This window comes from Poecilia mexicana, unplaced genomic scaffold (assembly GCF_051168715.1).
Source record: "Poecilia mexicana isolate PSO_F unplaced genomic scaffold, ASM5116871v1 scaffold_3, whole genome shotgun sequence".
Lineage (NCBI taxonomy): Eukaryota > Metazoa > Chordata > Actinopteri > Cyprinodontiformes > Poeciliidae > Poecilia > Poecilia mexicana.
Window position 1 is genome coordinate 24,454,694 of NW_028263372.1, and position 14,588 is coordinate 24,469,281.

Here is a 14,588-nt window from a genome sequence, read left to right on the forward strand (position 1 = left end):
GACATTATAGACATGGAGAAGCAGGATTCAGCTTCTATGCACCACAAATCTGAAACAAACTTCCAGAAAGCTGCAAAACAGCCGAAACACTGACTTCCCTTAAATCCAGACTAAGACCCACCAGTTTAGAGTTGCTTTAGAAACATAATCAATTCATCATTAATCAATCTGATGTGAAACGACAGCAAATGTTTCAATTGTCGACTGTTGCATTTTCGTGTTTTTATCATGTAAAGCACTCTGAAATGCCTTGTTGCTGAAATGTGCTACACAAATAAAATTTGATTTGACTTTGATTTGATAGACCAACTAAATTTTCCTCAGGAGGAAAATACGTTGTAGAAAAATCTCAATAATCAGTGGAACAATTTTCAGCTTCATAGCAAAAGGATGTGAATACTTACGTAAATGTGATTTCTATTTTTAATAAAATTGCACAAAGAAAAAACCTTTTCACATCATCATAACAGGATTCTTCTCTGTGGGAATTAGGGGAAAGAGATTAATTTAATAATTTGGAATTAAGGTGCAACATGGGAAACGGTGGCATGCTGTGAATTCTTTCTGAATCCTTATTCTTGTAGTTCAAGAACAAGATTATAATCCCATGAAGAACCAGGTCATAGGATTATAACTGAAGATCAAAACTAAACAGAAATGTTTAGATTATGTGTAATGCTGGTATGAATAAAATTCCTGTATGTTGTTCCCGTATCAGTTTAGAGTGCGTCTCAGTTAGGTTTATTATTCTGACCAATATTACCCTCACACATCGTACCACTGAATAAAATTGCAACATCGTAATAAAACTGATTCATTCATGCACTTTGACCATATGTGTTTTATATGCATTAGGAGTGAAAGGTCTGATTTTCCACACCTTTAAAAAGAACAAACATCAGCCAAGTTGACCTTTTTTAATAAGATGTTTCATTCAAATGAATGGAAGCAGAACAGTTATTAAATAGAAGCAATTGCAAAGCAATCATCCAACATATGTATTCGAGGAGAGGTGTCAGCAGATGGTAATGCAGCAATCTGACAGTAAACATGTTATAAAAACGTTGTGCAACATGTTACCTACTGATGGCCGAGTCATCTCTACATAGACGGAGGTCAAAGACTGATTACTGCTCCTGCTGTTCCCCAAAGATCCAGGATAAGACGGTGACACTATCAGTAAGAGTGACGCTCTCCTACCTTTTCCAGGACAGGAAACTATTTTTAAATACTTTGTTTATAAATCAAAATATTGGAAAACCAACACATCCGTTGCTGATGGTGTTTGAGCTGTGCTTTTGCTCAACTCTTCCAAATAGCAATATTAGTTTTATATGAAGCCATAAAGGACCATCTGTATTTTTTTCTAAGGATTCATTATTTTAGATGATAAATTAAACTTTATCACTTTTGAACAAAGGGGAGTAATTCATGTTTATGTGGCATGTGACTAATATTTCATATCAGAAATATATTCACCGGCTCCGTCGGCCTCTTAATGATAGTTAATAAAGTCCACCAACAGAAAAGCTGAAAACATCAATCAGTTGATGGTTCAGTAATCGAACGCTTGGTTGAAGGTCCGTTTGTGTCCTCCTCGGTTGTTGTAGCCGCTGCCGCCGCCACCGCTGCTCCGGAAGCCGCCGTTGCGTCCTCCGTTTCCACCGAAGCCACGCCCCCTCCCGCCTCTAAACCCGCCTCTGTCTCCGCGGTTGGGGAACTGCTTCTCCTCCAGCTCTGGGAGCTCTGTAGCTACAGTCAGCTGCCAGCGGCGACCATCTTTCCAATTATCCTGATGAAGCAAAACAAGTGATGAGGGTTTTATTTCAACAACAGAAACTGGCCTAAAAGTGTCAAAACATTTGTTTCACCTCAACACTTTCATGCACAGTGGTCACTACAGTGGACGGCTGTCTAAAAGCCATGTTCTTGTGCTTCTTGTGGATTTTTATGTTATAAATGCACACAGAGCACTGAAGTGGACACTAATGCATCATAAAATACACTATCAACTACTGGCCATCAGCTGTAAATGCAAGTAATTATTTTTGTTAAATCCAATATGGCCGACAGACAAAAAAGCATGGCAACCGACCCGGTCCCTCCTTCTACTGTAGACGACTCTTCCAGGTAAAAAAAATCAAATAGTGTGACCTCAGATAACCCCTAAAGATCAATACTACTGGTGTATTTTTCAAATAACAACTTTGTATTTGGAGAAAATTACGATTGATCACCTAAAAAAAATGTTTTTTCCTACTTTCTTTATGCCTTAAGAAAATAAAAAAAAAAAATTGGAAAAAAAAATCCTGAAACAAAAGATCATAATTCATGCATGAAAGGGTTACATTAAAAGAAAAATCAATTTCTGAATTTATTTCAAAAAAGCATTCTGGCGTTGACCAGTAGAGGGCGCTGATGTTCTTACCTGAATCACTTTGACTTTATCAGCCGGGACATCGAAACAAACTCCCTATTACAAACAAACAGACAAAAATAAATAGAAATAGTGAGCGGTTTTGTCCAGTGATAAAAGATCAAGTCTGTGTTTTACATTTCTGGCTCCGACCAACTCCAGAAGTGAGACGTCTGAATGGATTTACCGTTTTGCCTTTGAGGAAGGTCATTCTGTGAATGTGGTTTTCAAAGTCCTCTCCCAGCTGCTCTTTAATGGTTCTCCAGGCATAACCCAGATTATGCATCTCCTGGGAGCACTGCAACTGCATCGTGGTGTAGCCCTGCAAAAACACACAAAATATCACACAGGAACTACAACATGCATCTCGAAATGGAAGAAAATGACTCCAGTTTTGTGCATCAGGAAGAAGTAGAGCTGGGCGATAAATCGATTTTATCAACCAAATTTTGAGTTTAATTTATGAAAAATCTGGATTTTCTCTCACCAGTGAGCTCCTTGTGTTTCCACAGAGTTGTGTCAGCACGCCCTCTTGCTTGACAAGCGTGTGTTACAGCTTCTAATTATTTGGACTTTGAATTCAACAGAACGTCAGGGCCAAGCTATTTTTTTTATTACAAGAATAAAGTTGAGTACATAAAAAATTTAATGAGAAACGCTGAGCATCTTGTGAAGTAATACTCAAAGATAAGTAAATACTTCATCTTTTAACACATAAACATCAAATTATCAGTAGCAGGACTTTGAAACTATTGAGAAAACGACTGAGTCCATGTCAAAGGTCATATATCAGTAACTGTGGAAGCTTTTCTCATTAAAACTCTTTACCTCTTACTTTTAAGACAATCTGGTGAAATTGAATCTTTATTCTGCTAATTTTATAACTATTTTCTCATAATTCAATACAATTCTTGTGATTTATTTTTTAGAAAGGAAGAAAAAAATGACTAAAATCAGAAATTGGATCTGGTATGAAAACAAAAATCTTTCATTTTTAAGCCTCGTCGCCCAACCCTGGCAAGAAGAGCAGCACCAATGAAACAATGAGGAAACTGGGTTATATATACGAAGGTCAGGTTTTGGATCTGATCCAGTTTAGCCAACTGCAGTCACTCTGAAAGGTTTGAGAAAAGGGTTTCTGAGGGCAAAGGAAACTCACAGCGTCAGAGTTGAGCAAAGATCTCTGCTCCAGACTCGTGGCTCCGGAAATGTGAGCCAGAGCAGCAGCGAGTGCATCCACCGCTCCCTTCTCTTTGATCAGCTTCTCTGCCGATTCCCTGAAATATTCAACAGCTGTGGCTGGAACAGAGTCCAAAAACCTGCAAGCAAACAAGAATGGGAAAGGATTTTATGAAATCCCAACAAAATCTTGTAACTGAGAAGTTGAATGACTTCATAAACGTTCAATAATGTTACAATAGTTTTATGAATGACAGCAGCAGAGTCTCCCATACATACCTGGCGGCGTCTTTGCTGGATGATTTGATGATGTCATTGGCAGTTGGGACACCGACTCGCCTGAAAGTGATTCCCTAAAATAAAATCAAACAAAAAGCATTTAGTATCAACTTAAACAGGTAAAATAGCCAGAATGTAACCAAGTCAGTGTAAGACGCCTACGGCTTTGTTCTCCACATAGCGCAACTGGTCCTCTTCCTTCCTCTGGTAGAAGCAGATGCAGATGCCAGTCCTGCCCGCTCGTCCTGTTCGCCCTGAACGATGGATGTAGGACTCGACATCCTGACAACAACGTAGAAAATTGCTGAGTCATGCCAAGATGTGACTGATTTATATTCAGTTATTCTCATTTAAAAACTAAATGACTTTGTTTTCAATATTTATTGCTACAGCTCTCCAACTCTAGACCTCCAGAGTAACTTCTGAATGCATCTCTGTTACAACACACCTGACTCATTACTAGGAATCTGTCAAACATGACAAAAAGGTGAAGAGGAAATGGATCAATTGTATTCAGGGGTGTTGGAGCAGCGATGCATCTAAAGAGTTTAGGTCAGTGGCTCTCAGGCCTGGAGTTGGTGATTCCTGGAGCAACAGCTTCTAGAAAAGGTCAAGCATGTTTCTGCTGTGTGCCTGAAGTAAAGTAAAAAAAACATTTTTATTGTAAAATAAAAATAATTAAAATTACATTCTTATGAATAAAATAGTATGTTACAGGCCTAAGAAAAGTATAAAATTGCTGCAATAAGTTGCTAAAATTATATGTCTCAATACATGTGATCACTAATGATATCTGACAGAATATTCACTGAACTCCAATTCAAAACCGCACAGCATTCTGGGAGATGTAGGCAATGGAAAGGCTTTAGCCACTCAGCCAGGTTGGTGGCATTAACTAATTCACTCGCTCTTCGGTTACCTAGCAACAACCTTCTGGGTAAAAAGAAGCTTCAAGTCCCCCTCCCAGTTTTGGTTGCCTAGCAACAACCTGTTAGCAGCAGGCTAACAGGTTGATGGTTAAAATAAAAAATAAATAAATAAAATGGTGGAAAATAAAAAACAAGTGCACGGAGTTAAAACTGTGGATAAAACAGGAGAGGTCCCGGCATCATGTTGGAAGTATTTCAGTTATTTAAAATAAAAATTAATATTTTATTAACCCTTTGGGATTAATTTTGAATTTGAATAATTATCAATATTATTGATCTACTGATATGAAACGCTTGATTCATCCTGATACGTTTTTCAGCCATTTCGTCCAGCCCCAGTTATGATAATAGATTTTATCAGTGCTGCTTTTTTTGTCTTGAAATCTGATAATGGCTTGTTCCACACCAGAGCCGATTTTCGTCGAGCAGAGTGAGTTTCTGTGTGAGCCAACCTTCGGAGGAGAACACTGGACCACCAAGTCGACCTCTGGGATGTCTAATCCACGGGCGGCGACGTTTGTGGCAACAAGGACCTCAAAGACACCATTCCTGAAACCTTTCAGAGTCGTCTCTCTCTGTTTCTGTGGAATATCCCCATGGAGGGACTGGGAACTCTAAAAGCATCAAATAAGACAGGAAAAACTTAACAGCTCAGCAAATGTGACTTTATATTCAAGAACTGCTTTTGTGTAAGGTCATTATGAGATGCAGATTGCTATGGTTACCTGTTTGATGGATGCATTCATGGCCAGTTCATTGGCTTCCTTCTTAGTCTCGCAGAAGACGATTGTTCTGCCATGGCTGCCACTGTACACCTGGACTACATCTCCAATCACTGCTGCACGCTGGGACCAGTGGCACGCGATGGCCAGGTGCTGCAGAGGGAAGGACAGGATGATGCAACAAGTGGACAAAAGAGAACAAAACCCAGCAAGGGTCACGTTTGTTCTCAGAATGCAGCGTTTTTATTTTCCTCACACTTACCTCAACAGTTGTTGCTGCTTTTTGTGTTTTCTTGCCGATCAAGTCGATGTGCTTGCAGCCTGGCCTCATGTATTTCTTGGCCACATCATACACCCAGGGAGGGCAGGTTGCAGAAAACAGAAGAGTCTGCGGGTTGGTGTCGCTGTCTGCAGGGGGAACACACACACAAGTGGGCTTCAGTCATTTTAAAAACCCTGCTCCGGATTTTTAGATCCACTCTCACAGGAATGCGAAACAAATCCAACACATCATATCCATAAGCATGACACCCAAATGTTTGCTTGTTGCTGTATGGTAGGTGTAGGAGTCATCAGCTCCCCAAAAACAACATCTGAGCTTTTCTGCTCCATTTAACGAATCACTCTCAAAATTTTTGATACTACATAAACATCAACAAACAGCACAGACTTTAATTGTATTTTCATCAATGTATAATAGTCTTGTAATTGCTTCATTGTATGTTGGACTCAAACTATTCATCTTAAACACTTTTTTTATATATTATAGTACTGAGGATGTAAAAATGCAATAAGCCCAAGTTGGAATAGGCAAGCAGGATTTCAAAGAAAATTGGAAACCTCTACTACCCTGATAAATCCATTTCTGCATCTCTACTTAAATTCCTCTCACACAACTTTTGATGTTGACTTACCTTTCTTATACGAAGAACCCAAAATCTCTTCAACTTGATCTGCAAACCCCATGTCCAACATTTGGTCCACTTCGTCCAGAACGACGTGTTTCAGTTTGGTGAGGTTGAGTTTGTTGTTCTCAAGGTGATCTTTAATGCGACCGGGCGTTCCCACCAAAATATCGATTCCGTTACGAATAGCATCAACTGGACAAAGATTTTTAAAAAAAGTAAGTATTAATTCTGACAAAAGTATAAGTACTAAGAGGCGGCAGGCCACATTTCTAAGGTACTCAGACTATTTCAATTTGAATCACGTTTAAAAGCTATATATAGAACAAGAGTTTGCTGTTTTTTTTCTCTATTTTTTTTTTTTTACAACAACCTTCAGTAAGCTATTAATACTGAAACATGGACATACTCTGTGGGTTATATGAGCTGCCTCCATAGAAACAGGCGATGGACAGTCTTTTGGCGATGTCTTTGAAGTCCTTGGAGACCTGGATAGCCAATTCTCTGGTAGGAGCCAACACTAGCACCTATTAACAAATAAAAAATCAAGTTTTAGACAAATATTGAGAGAAACTGAAGAAGAAATGTGTAAGTTTCTGGTGAGTACCTTGGGAGGCCGGCCTCTCGCCATCTCCACCGAATCGTTCTGGAGCTTTTCTACCAGCGGTATGGCGAAGGAGAAAGTCTTTCCTGTTCCAGTACGGGCTTGGGCGATTACATCCTCTCCATCATATACAGGATTAAATGACTTGACTTGGATGTCAAACAAGTAGGTGACTCCCCGAGCTGAAAAGACGACAGAGAAGAGAGAGAATAAGGAGATACAGAAGAGGCAAAAAACAAACAATGATAACCTCAGGCTTTAAACTTATGAGTAACATCCGGCTGAAAGTAGACACATTTGTGTTTACGCAATATACAGTTGTGTATGAATGTCATCAAGATCACATATTAAGTTTTTAATGTTATTAAGCCATCATTAAGTTGATGAGTCCTCTACACAAACCACACAATCACCAGATAAATGCAGCTTCATGCCAGCTATGTAAAGGGAACTTCTTTTTTTTTCACCAGTTTTAAAATGTAGACATCTAGACTATAAAAACAGAGATTGCTTACCTTTCAGTTTATCAATGGTGACTTTGGAAATTCTGAAGTTGGAGAAAGCTCCTTCTCTCTGCTCAGGTGTCTGCTCCTAAAAATGGAAAGAAATTCAGTTCCAATGTTTTCTTTTGTTCTTTGCAGCAAACCTTAAGCATCTTCGTGCCAGCATAGACAGCCAACATGGTGTCAAATCTTACATTTTCGCTGTCACTGGCCAACTCATCGCTCGAATGGGATGGGGTCTGACTGGGAGTTTGAACTGGTGTGTTTGGGGTGGAATGTCCATTGGTTGCTGCCTCAGTGGTTGCTTTCTTTTGCTTCTGGCTCTTCTATTTGTCCAAAAACAGCAATAAAAGTGTTACATGTGGAAGAAAGACACTGAAAAAAAATACATATGCATGTACAACAGTACAGTACTAACCTCTGATGCTTCCTTTTTCTTCTTCTTTATTTTTTTTGGCGACTCCACATCACCGCTGTTACCGTTCAGGTCAGCAGCCTCTTCGATGTGGCCGTTCGCTTGGTCCGCTGCCAGCTTGTCCTTCTTCTTTTTCTTCTTCGGTGCTGGAGGTTCACAGTCTGGTTCCTCCTCCTGCTCCTCAGACTGCTGTTGTTTCTTTTTCAGCTTCTTACCTTCCTTTGTCTTGTTCTTCACCTACAAGGAAAGAAAAATATTTACCCTAACCAAATATTCATTGTCCAAGTAATGATTAGCAACATTGTTAAACTAATTTTAACAGTAACAAATACATTTTGCATTAGATATATCATTTGTAAATAATGTTACTCCGTGATTTTTTAAAGAAATATTTGATGCATAATGCATGCACCTAATATTATTCACCAATAAATAACATGAAGCAGAGAGCAACTTTTCATGGGGCAGATTTCACCATGCATTGGTCAATGTTAGAGCTTTTCACAGGGCAGAATGTAAACAGAGGGACACTACTCAGCTTAACAACTGAATGTTCGAAATGAGGAAGTTAAACATATAAAATTAAATTATATTCCAGTATCTGACAATCAAAACTGCTGATGTATGAAAAAGCCAGGCACTCCTAAGCTAAATATTGTTTCAGTAAAATATCTTTAAATCCTTTTTAAACTGGATGATGTTTGAAATTTACTATATTTCTATAACTATACTATCAAAAATATAATCAAATCACTCAGGGTAGTTTTTAATGCCAGGTGTGAATTGTCACCTTTTATACCAGTATGCATGTTGATATAAGGTAAAGTTGGTAAAATTGAGGAAATGAACCAAGTCACTACAAATGCATTAATTTTTCCCCCAAACCTCAACTTGACTGTTGTCCCTTCTCTGTTAAAATATCAGAGTTGTCCACTTCTGGGATCGTTATATTATTAAGAATAAGCTGTGTATACAATGAGGGGTGTATGAAAAAGTGAAAGAAACACGTGACGGTGTGTTTGTAAATCATGTCTCATCGGTAAATCTAGATAAATTAAACATCACGAGTTTGTGTCAACAGGTAAAATGCGAATTACTGTCATATTCGTCCACATTGTTGATATGTACAATGATCATGGATCCATGTACTGGATACTTTAAGCGTCCACTTAAAAACTTGACATATGATAATGCAAGTAAGAGTCTCCCTGATTACACAATGGATATATGCTAATACCACATTCATTTTCATCTGTAAACGCTAATTCAATGTTAATATTTCAACTGTAACTTGTTTCGAGTTCCCCTTTGTTAGAGATGTATTATTGTTGCCACCGTTAGACGTTAGCTACTAGCAAGGACAGCCACATGTTGTCAAACATGGAGGAGCAGTGGCAGAAACTTCAGCCCTTTAACTCGACGTGGATCGTCAAACTCACCTTGAAGGTTTCAGCTTCCGCGACGGTGTCCATATCTTTCTCGGTGGTTTCTTCTTCAGTTTCAAAGATGATTTTTGACGGCATTTCTCTTCCCTGTTGGAGACCCTCGACGTGGACACAGGCTAACCTAGGGCACGCGGATGGAAAGGACCGGAAGAGGCGGAGCGAAGAAACGTGATCACAGCTGACGAGTGGAACGTTCATGGAACGTTCGCTAATGGCAACTCCCATGCTTCCTGAACATGCGGCAAAAGCGTTTAAGTACAAATTCTGAGAAGTTTGCTTCTTCCAGTCAGCTACAGCTCTGAGTTAGCAAATGAGCGAATTAAACTGGTTCGCTGGCTTGCAACTGGGAGACAGTAAGTTTCGGTGTGAAACATGGAAGTACCAACCTCGGAGCTGATGAGAACGCATCATCAGAACGTTTACCCATAGACATTAATACGTAGACCACTTATGGGGCGGGCCCGTTGCTACGATCATAGACATAATATAAGGGTAGACGCCGCATTGGCTGCTCCGGCGCAGGAAATACGGCGGCCATCTTAGAGCGGTATAAACTCCTACTTTCCTCAATCAAAACAATAGACGATGCCTCAGCTCTGAGGGATATTATTGTTCGGATCTATGGATTATTGATGTGAGGGCTCCACAGACAGCATTTCACAAGTAAGATGGACATATTATTGTGTATATATTGTGATTATATTATATATTAGAATATTACTTTACTGTATTTATGTCCACCGGCGAGATACCAGCTAATATTAGCTACAGTGCTTGGTGTAATACAGGTTCAGCCCCGCTATGAAGACTAACTGAGATTCTGTACATCTAAAAATATTAATTATTCTCTAACATTGACTTAGATTATATGACACAAGAGCATTAGAAATGAAACAATATAACACATATTATAAAACTTATGTGTTATAACATTCACCAGCAAAGTTTACACAGGTGGTAAAGACTATTATTTATATGTAATTCTTTCACTAGTAAGATACATCCCAAATCTTCCGTTTTTGTTTTGAAAGTTTCATAAAGACACGATGTGAGGAAGAAGAGGGAGAAATCTATAAAGAGAGACGAATTCACTGCAGCAGGATGGATCTCATCAGATTTTGGACTTAATCTCAGCTGCTGAATCTCTGAAGCTAGAAGTCGGCAAAAAAAAAAAAAAAAAAAAATTATATATATATAATAATAAATAATTCTATTCCCTTCTCACCCTCCGTGGGTGGTCTCTTTCATCCTCTGAGCTCGGGTCCTCTACCAGAGGCCTGGGAGCTTGAGGGTTCTGCGCAGTATCTTGGCTGTGCCTAGAACTGCCAACATATATATATTATTCAGTATTAATTATTTATTTGTGCCATTATGAATCTTTATTTGTGTTGTATAGTTATTTAAATATGTATTGATATTACTAAATAATTTATTAAATAAATTATGAACGGCTGTGTGCTTTGTAATATGCTCTTTATACATCAATATCAGAATATTCCATTCCTATTCTATTGTTTTAGCCACTAAGCATATTTAAATACTTAAATAACATACTTAAATAATACAATTGTTTATAAATGTAGCTTTGATAGATGTTTGAATATGGTTTCCAGTAACAAAAAAGCGTGTTATGATCGATTAAATGCGCTGATCCGTCACTGTGCCTGTTAAACACATAGGACCGAGTGGAGTGGTATACCGCTCCAAGATGGCCGCCCTAAATCTCGTCAGCGACAATAGGCGACAGCGGGGCATGAGGCGTCTATCCTTATATTATGTCTATGGCTACGATACGTAACAGCGTCCGCCATATTGAATGTGGAATATGTGCCAGTAAGCTAATACAAGTAAATGGACCGAACTTTATAAAGTGCCGTTCTACAAAGTATTTTTATTTATATATATATATATATATATATATATATATATATATATATATATTATACCTGCCATTGACACATTTTCTCACACACATTAATATATTTGGCAATCAAATAAAGAGCGTTTCTAACTTTTGATGTGATTTTTTTTTAATTGTTTTGGGGCATTTCTGAGTAAAGAGCACAGCGTTTTATTTGATAGAAATTATTCTGATAATTTTTATATTGAAAATGATGAACAGAAACACTTTTACGGTGTTTTATTAAAGAATATATCCATAATTGCTATAATATTCCATAATTTAATGTACATTTAACATTTCAAGACAAGAAACAAATAATTTTCCTGTATTTATTTTTTAGACATTGAGAAATGACTTTTGATTTATAAACCAGTCATTGTCAAACATTAAACTACACTGTTACAAAGGCTCGGGTTGAAATTGTTTGTGACCAGATTGGGCCAGGTGTTGGCTGGTTCGGCCTGGGTGGGGAAGGTGCGCCACCCAGTGGTGAGTTCTCTATAGCACCTTCAGCAGCTGTACAAAAAACCGTGTCTCTGAGAGTGGAGGCGTGCAGTTGCTGCCGACAGTTTCGGTTGGGGTGGATGTGCGTTCCTGACTTGTTGTAAGTGTTTTTTGTTATTAAATATGTTACGGTAGTTTATTTAGTAGTTCTGCCTGTTCTGTAGGATGACGTTGTTCGTCGGGCCGTTGTTAGCATGCTACAAATGGTTAGCTTCTCACCTGCGTAGTATTTCAAGTATTTAGTCTTATTACTGTTTCGTGTGCACTGGTTAATATCCGTACATGTTGATGTGCCTGTTTATTGTGACTTTTAAGTTATTTCACGTGTGTAGATCTCTTTAGCCGTCAGTTGTAGCATTTTATGAACATGTGGTCAGTTTGTGGCCAGCAGGTGTCACTGCTGCTACTTGTATTGGATACATGTGTAAGGTGTATTAATGTGGGCTTGTTTCTGTTAATCTAGACCACATCTCCAACTCCAAGCCACCTTCTGCTGCACATCTGCTGTAACGACGCAATAAAGAGAGATTCAAAACAAAGCCCATCTCCAGTTTGTTCTGATCGACACAAAGTGGCGAGTGTATATATCCCACCAGCTTCAACTTCAGAGTAGATCCTCACCTACATACACATTTTTCTTACTTTTTTCCAGAGAATAAATATTTATTACAGTATGTCAACTCTGCTATTGACAGCAAAGAGTGAAAATAATTATAACAGAGTAAATTATTTTTATTTCGTTACATAAGCTACATTAATACACTAATACTTCAGATTGAGATATTTAAAAATACACAAAAAGTGAAAGAATAAAACATTTATTTATTAAACTGGGAACACTGGTCACAGGCAGGGCTTCAGTCTGCTGGTCACACTGGGAGAACTCAATGACTTCTGAGACGTCCTAGTTCACAGGCTAAAGCCAAGGATAAAAGAGAAATTATCCAAAAGTGTAATAGAAAATACATGCGATATGTTTCGTATGTGTTTCTTTCACATTCAGAAAAAGACATTTTCAGCTTGTTGGGCTCTGACTCGTAGCATCTTTATAGCTAAATACTGACATGGAGAAGCTGAGCTGGGAAACAGACTGAAGAACAGCAGCTCCAGCTCTGATCCTGACTGATCTTTCCTCACTAAATCCTCTGGTTTCTAATTAACTTCTCTTCTAACAGCGGTTTCTCATCAGCTCTCTCTCATTAGAAAACAGTATGAAAACGTTAGCTGCTATGCTAACAATTAGCGGTTATTTCGGGCCAATTTAGCTACATAGGATATATTTTCCGGTTGTTTAGAAGCGAATTTCTGGCTGCAAAGTCAAGTAATTCTGATCTTTCATCCTTACCTGGGGAAGGTAATGCCAATGAATCCAGTTTGTTTCATAAAACGGTTGAAATGAGTCCACACAGCACAGGACTTAAGGAGCTCCGATCGCTCTGCTGCCACATACAAGATGGCGGACGCTGTTACGTACGACTAGGCGCTCCATGAGAGGTCTACGTTGTTTTTTTTTTGTTTTTTTTTTTTTTTGTTTGTTTTTTAAATAAGTCTTTATTAGTGATCTCTAAAACAATAATATTGTACGGGACTTTCTGATTGTTTTTGGTGAGGTATCTTTAAGCTGATGTACCTGAAAAACATTTCTCTATTGACAAGTTTACTTTTAATAGTCACTAAAAGTAAAATAAGAATGAAAAGAAAGCTTCTTAATGTTGTTGTGACAGATAAATACTATTTACATCTGTCTACATGAATGTGTACCTGCTTCAGAGTTGATGTTACCAATGGTTTCCATTTTTCAAAGAAGAGAGTAACTGTAAGGATGAAAGAGCAAACAAATCACAAAGATGTGCCTGTATTACAATGGCAGTGTTTCAGCCCTGTGTTAGCATATTGTGGTATTTAAACCTGCAAATGTGAATAATGGAATGCAGATGCAGATAATAGAAGTAGTTTATTATCAAGTTTATTTGTATAGCACATTTCAGCAACAATGCAGTTCAGAGTGCTTTTCATCATAAAAGCATCATAAAGTCACCAATTTCAAAACAAACAGCAAACATTACATTTTGTCAAATCCCCTTATTGAGCATCACAGAAGTGCAGTAATGCCCACATCAACTTGTGCTTTTAAATGGCAGTTTTGATATTAACAGCACAATTACAAGAGTTCAGTAGGTTTTTCTAACCTCGAACTGTTCTTACTAATTACAAAACATGCATCACGTCTGTAAAACCTCCGTATGAACAATTCAATAGTTTGACTTTAACTGTTACATTGATCTTGTACGGCATTAACAACGCACACAGCACTAAAAGATGATCATTAAATGTGTTTAACATATGCTGAAACAGACGTGGATACATTATAGAGCTGCAAAGCATTTGTGTTGCAAACTGTAAGTGTGAAAAAAACAAACACTCGTACCACAGGAAACAAGCAACGTTTTCAAAACAGCAGAGCAAAGAACAGGAAGTGCTAAAGTAGAAAGAAAAAATATAAATAACATGTAATGATAAATGTGAATGCTCACTGGTACAAAAACACATTTTAGGAATATTTTCTAACTCCAAGCTGAATGAACTTTGAAGCTTATTGGATTTAAGCAGGTGACGTGTATTTGCGTAATGAAGGAAGGTGTTACCCAGGTTGGTAAATACCTTATATTTAGGAGTGCATCTTTATTAGCCAGCTTGTTTTTGTTTAGCAAAAAGAGTAAAAAAATAAAAAAAGAGTTTTAACTGACTGAAAAGTCAAAAATTACCAAAAGTCTCTCAGAGGGA

General features: G+C 38.0%; 1 protein-coding gene and 1 long non-coding RNA gene across 2 annotated transcripts; one reads left to right on the forward strand and one right to left on the reverse strand.

The window, feature by feature from the left end:
* Positions 1 to 902: 902 nt before the first annotated feature.
* ddx21 (DEAD (Asp-Glu-Ala-Asp) box helicase 21) lies at positions 903 to 9,563 on the reverse strand. The gene is made up of 16 exons (XM_014995487.2): positions 9,392 to 9,563; positions 7,956 to 8,189; positions 7,732 to 7,863; positions 7,550 to 7,625; positions 7,038 to 7,216; positions 6,840 to 6,957; positions 6,440 to 6,625; positions 5,788 to 5,933; positions 5,529 to 5,678; positions 5,256 to 5,417; positions 4,037 to 4,156; positions 3,875 to 3,948; positions 3,576 to 3,735; positions 2,604 to 2,738; positions 2,429 to 2,473; positions 903 to 1,792 (listed from the first exon to the last, which is right to left on the reverse strand). The coding sequence occupies exons 1-16, from the start codon at positions 9,473 to 9,475 to the stop codon at positions 1,556 to 1,558; spliced, it is 2,238 nt and encodes a 745-aa protein (XP_014850973.2). The 5' UTR covers positions 9,476 to 9,563; the 3' UTR covers positions 903 to 1,555.
* A 1,908-nt stretch (positions 9,564 to 11,471) lies between these two features.
* On the forward strand, positions 11,472 to 14,349 carry LOC148160230 (uncharacterized). Its single transcript, XR_015762533.1, has 2 exons — positions 11,472 to 11,904; positions 12,268 to 14,349. It is a non-coding gene; the product is annotated as an uncharacterized LOC148160230 (long non-coding RNA).
* Positions 14,350 to 14,588: the final 239 nt, after the last annotated feature.

What these genes read in the sequence shown, in the direction of transcription:
- ddx21 (XM_014995487.2), bottom strand. Translation starts at nt 9,475, where the DNA reads ATGCCGTCAAAAATCATCTTTGAAACTGAAGAAGAAACCACCGAGAAA. An exon ending in TCCAGTGTTCTCCTCCGAAG is followed by an intron (nt 4,157 to 5,255) that starts GTTGGCTCACAC and finishes CGTTGTTGTCAG; the next exon opens with GATGTCGAGTCCTACATCCA. An exon ending in CCTTCCTCAAAGGCAAAACG is followed by an intron (nt 2,474 to 2,603) that starts GTAAATCCATTC and finishes TGTTTGTAATAG; the next exon opens with GGAGTTTGTTTCGATGTCCC.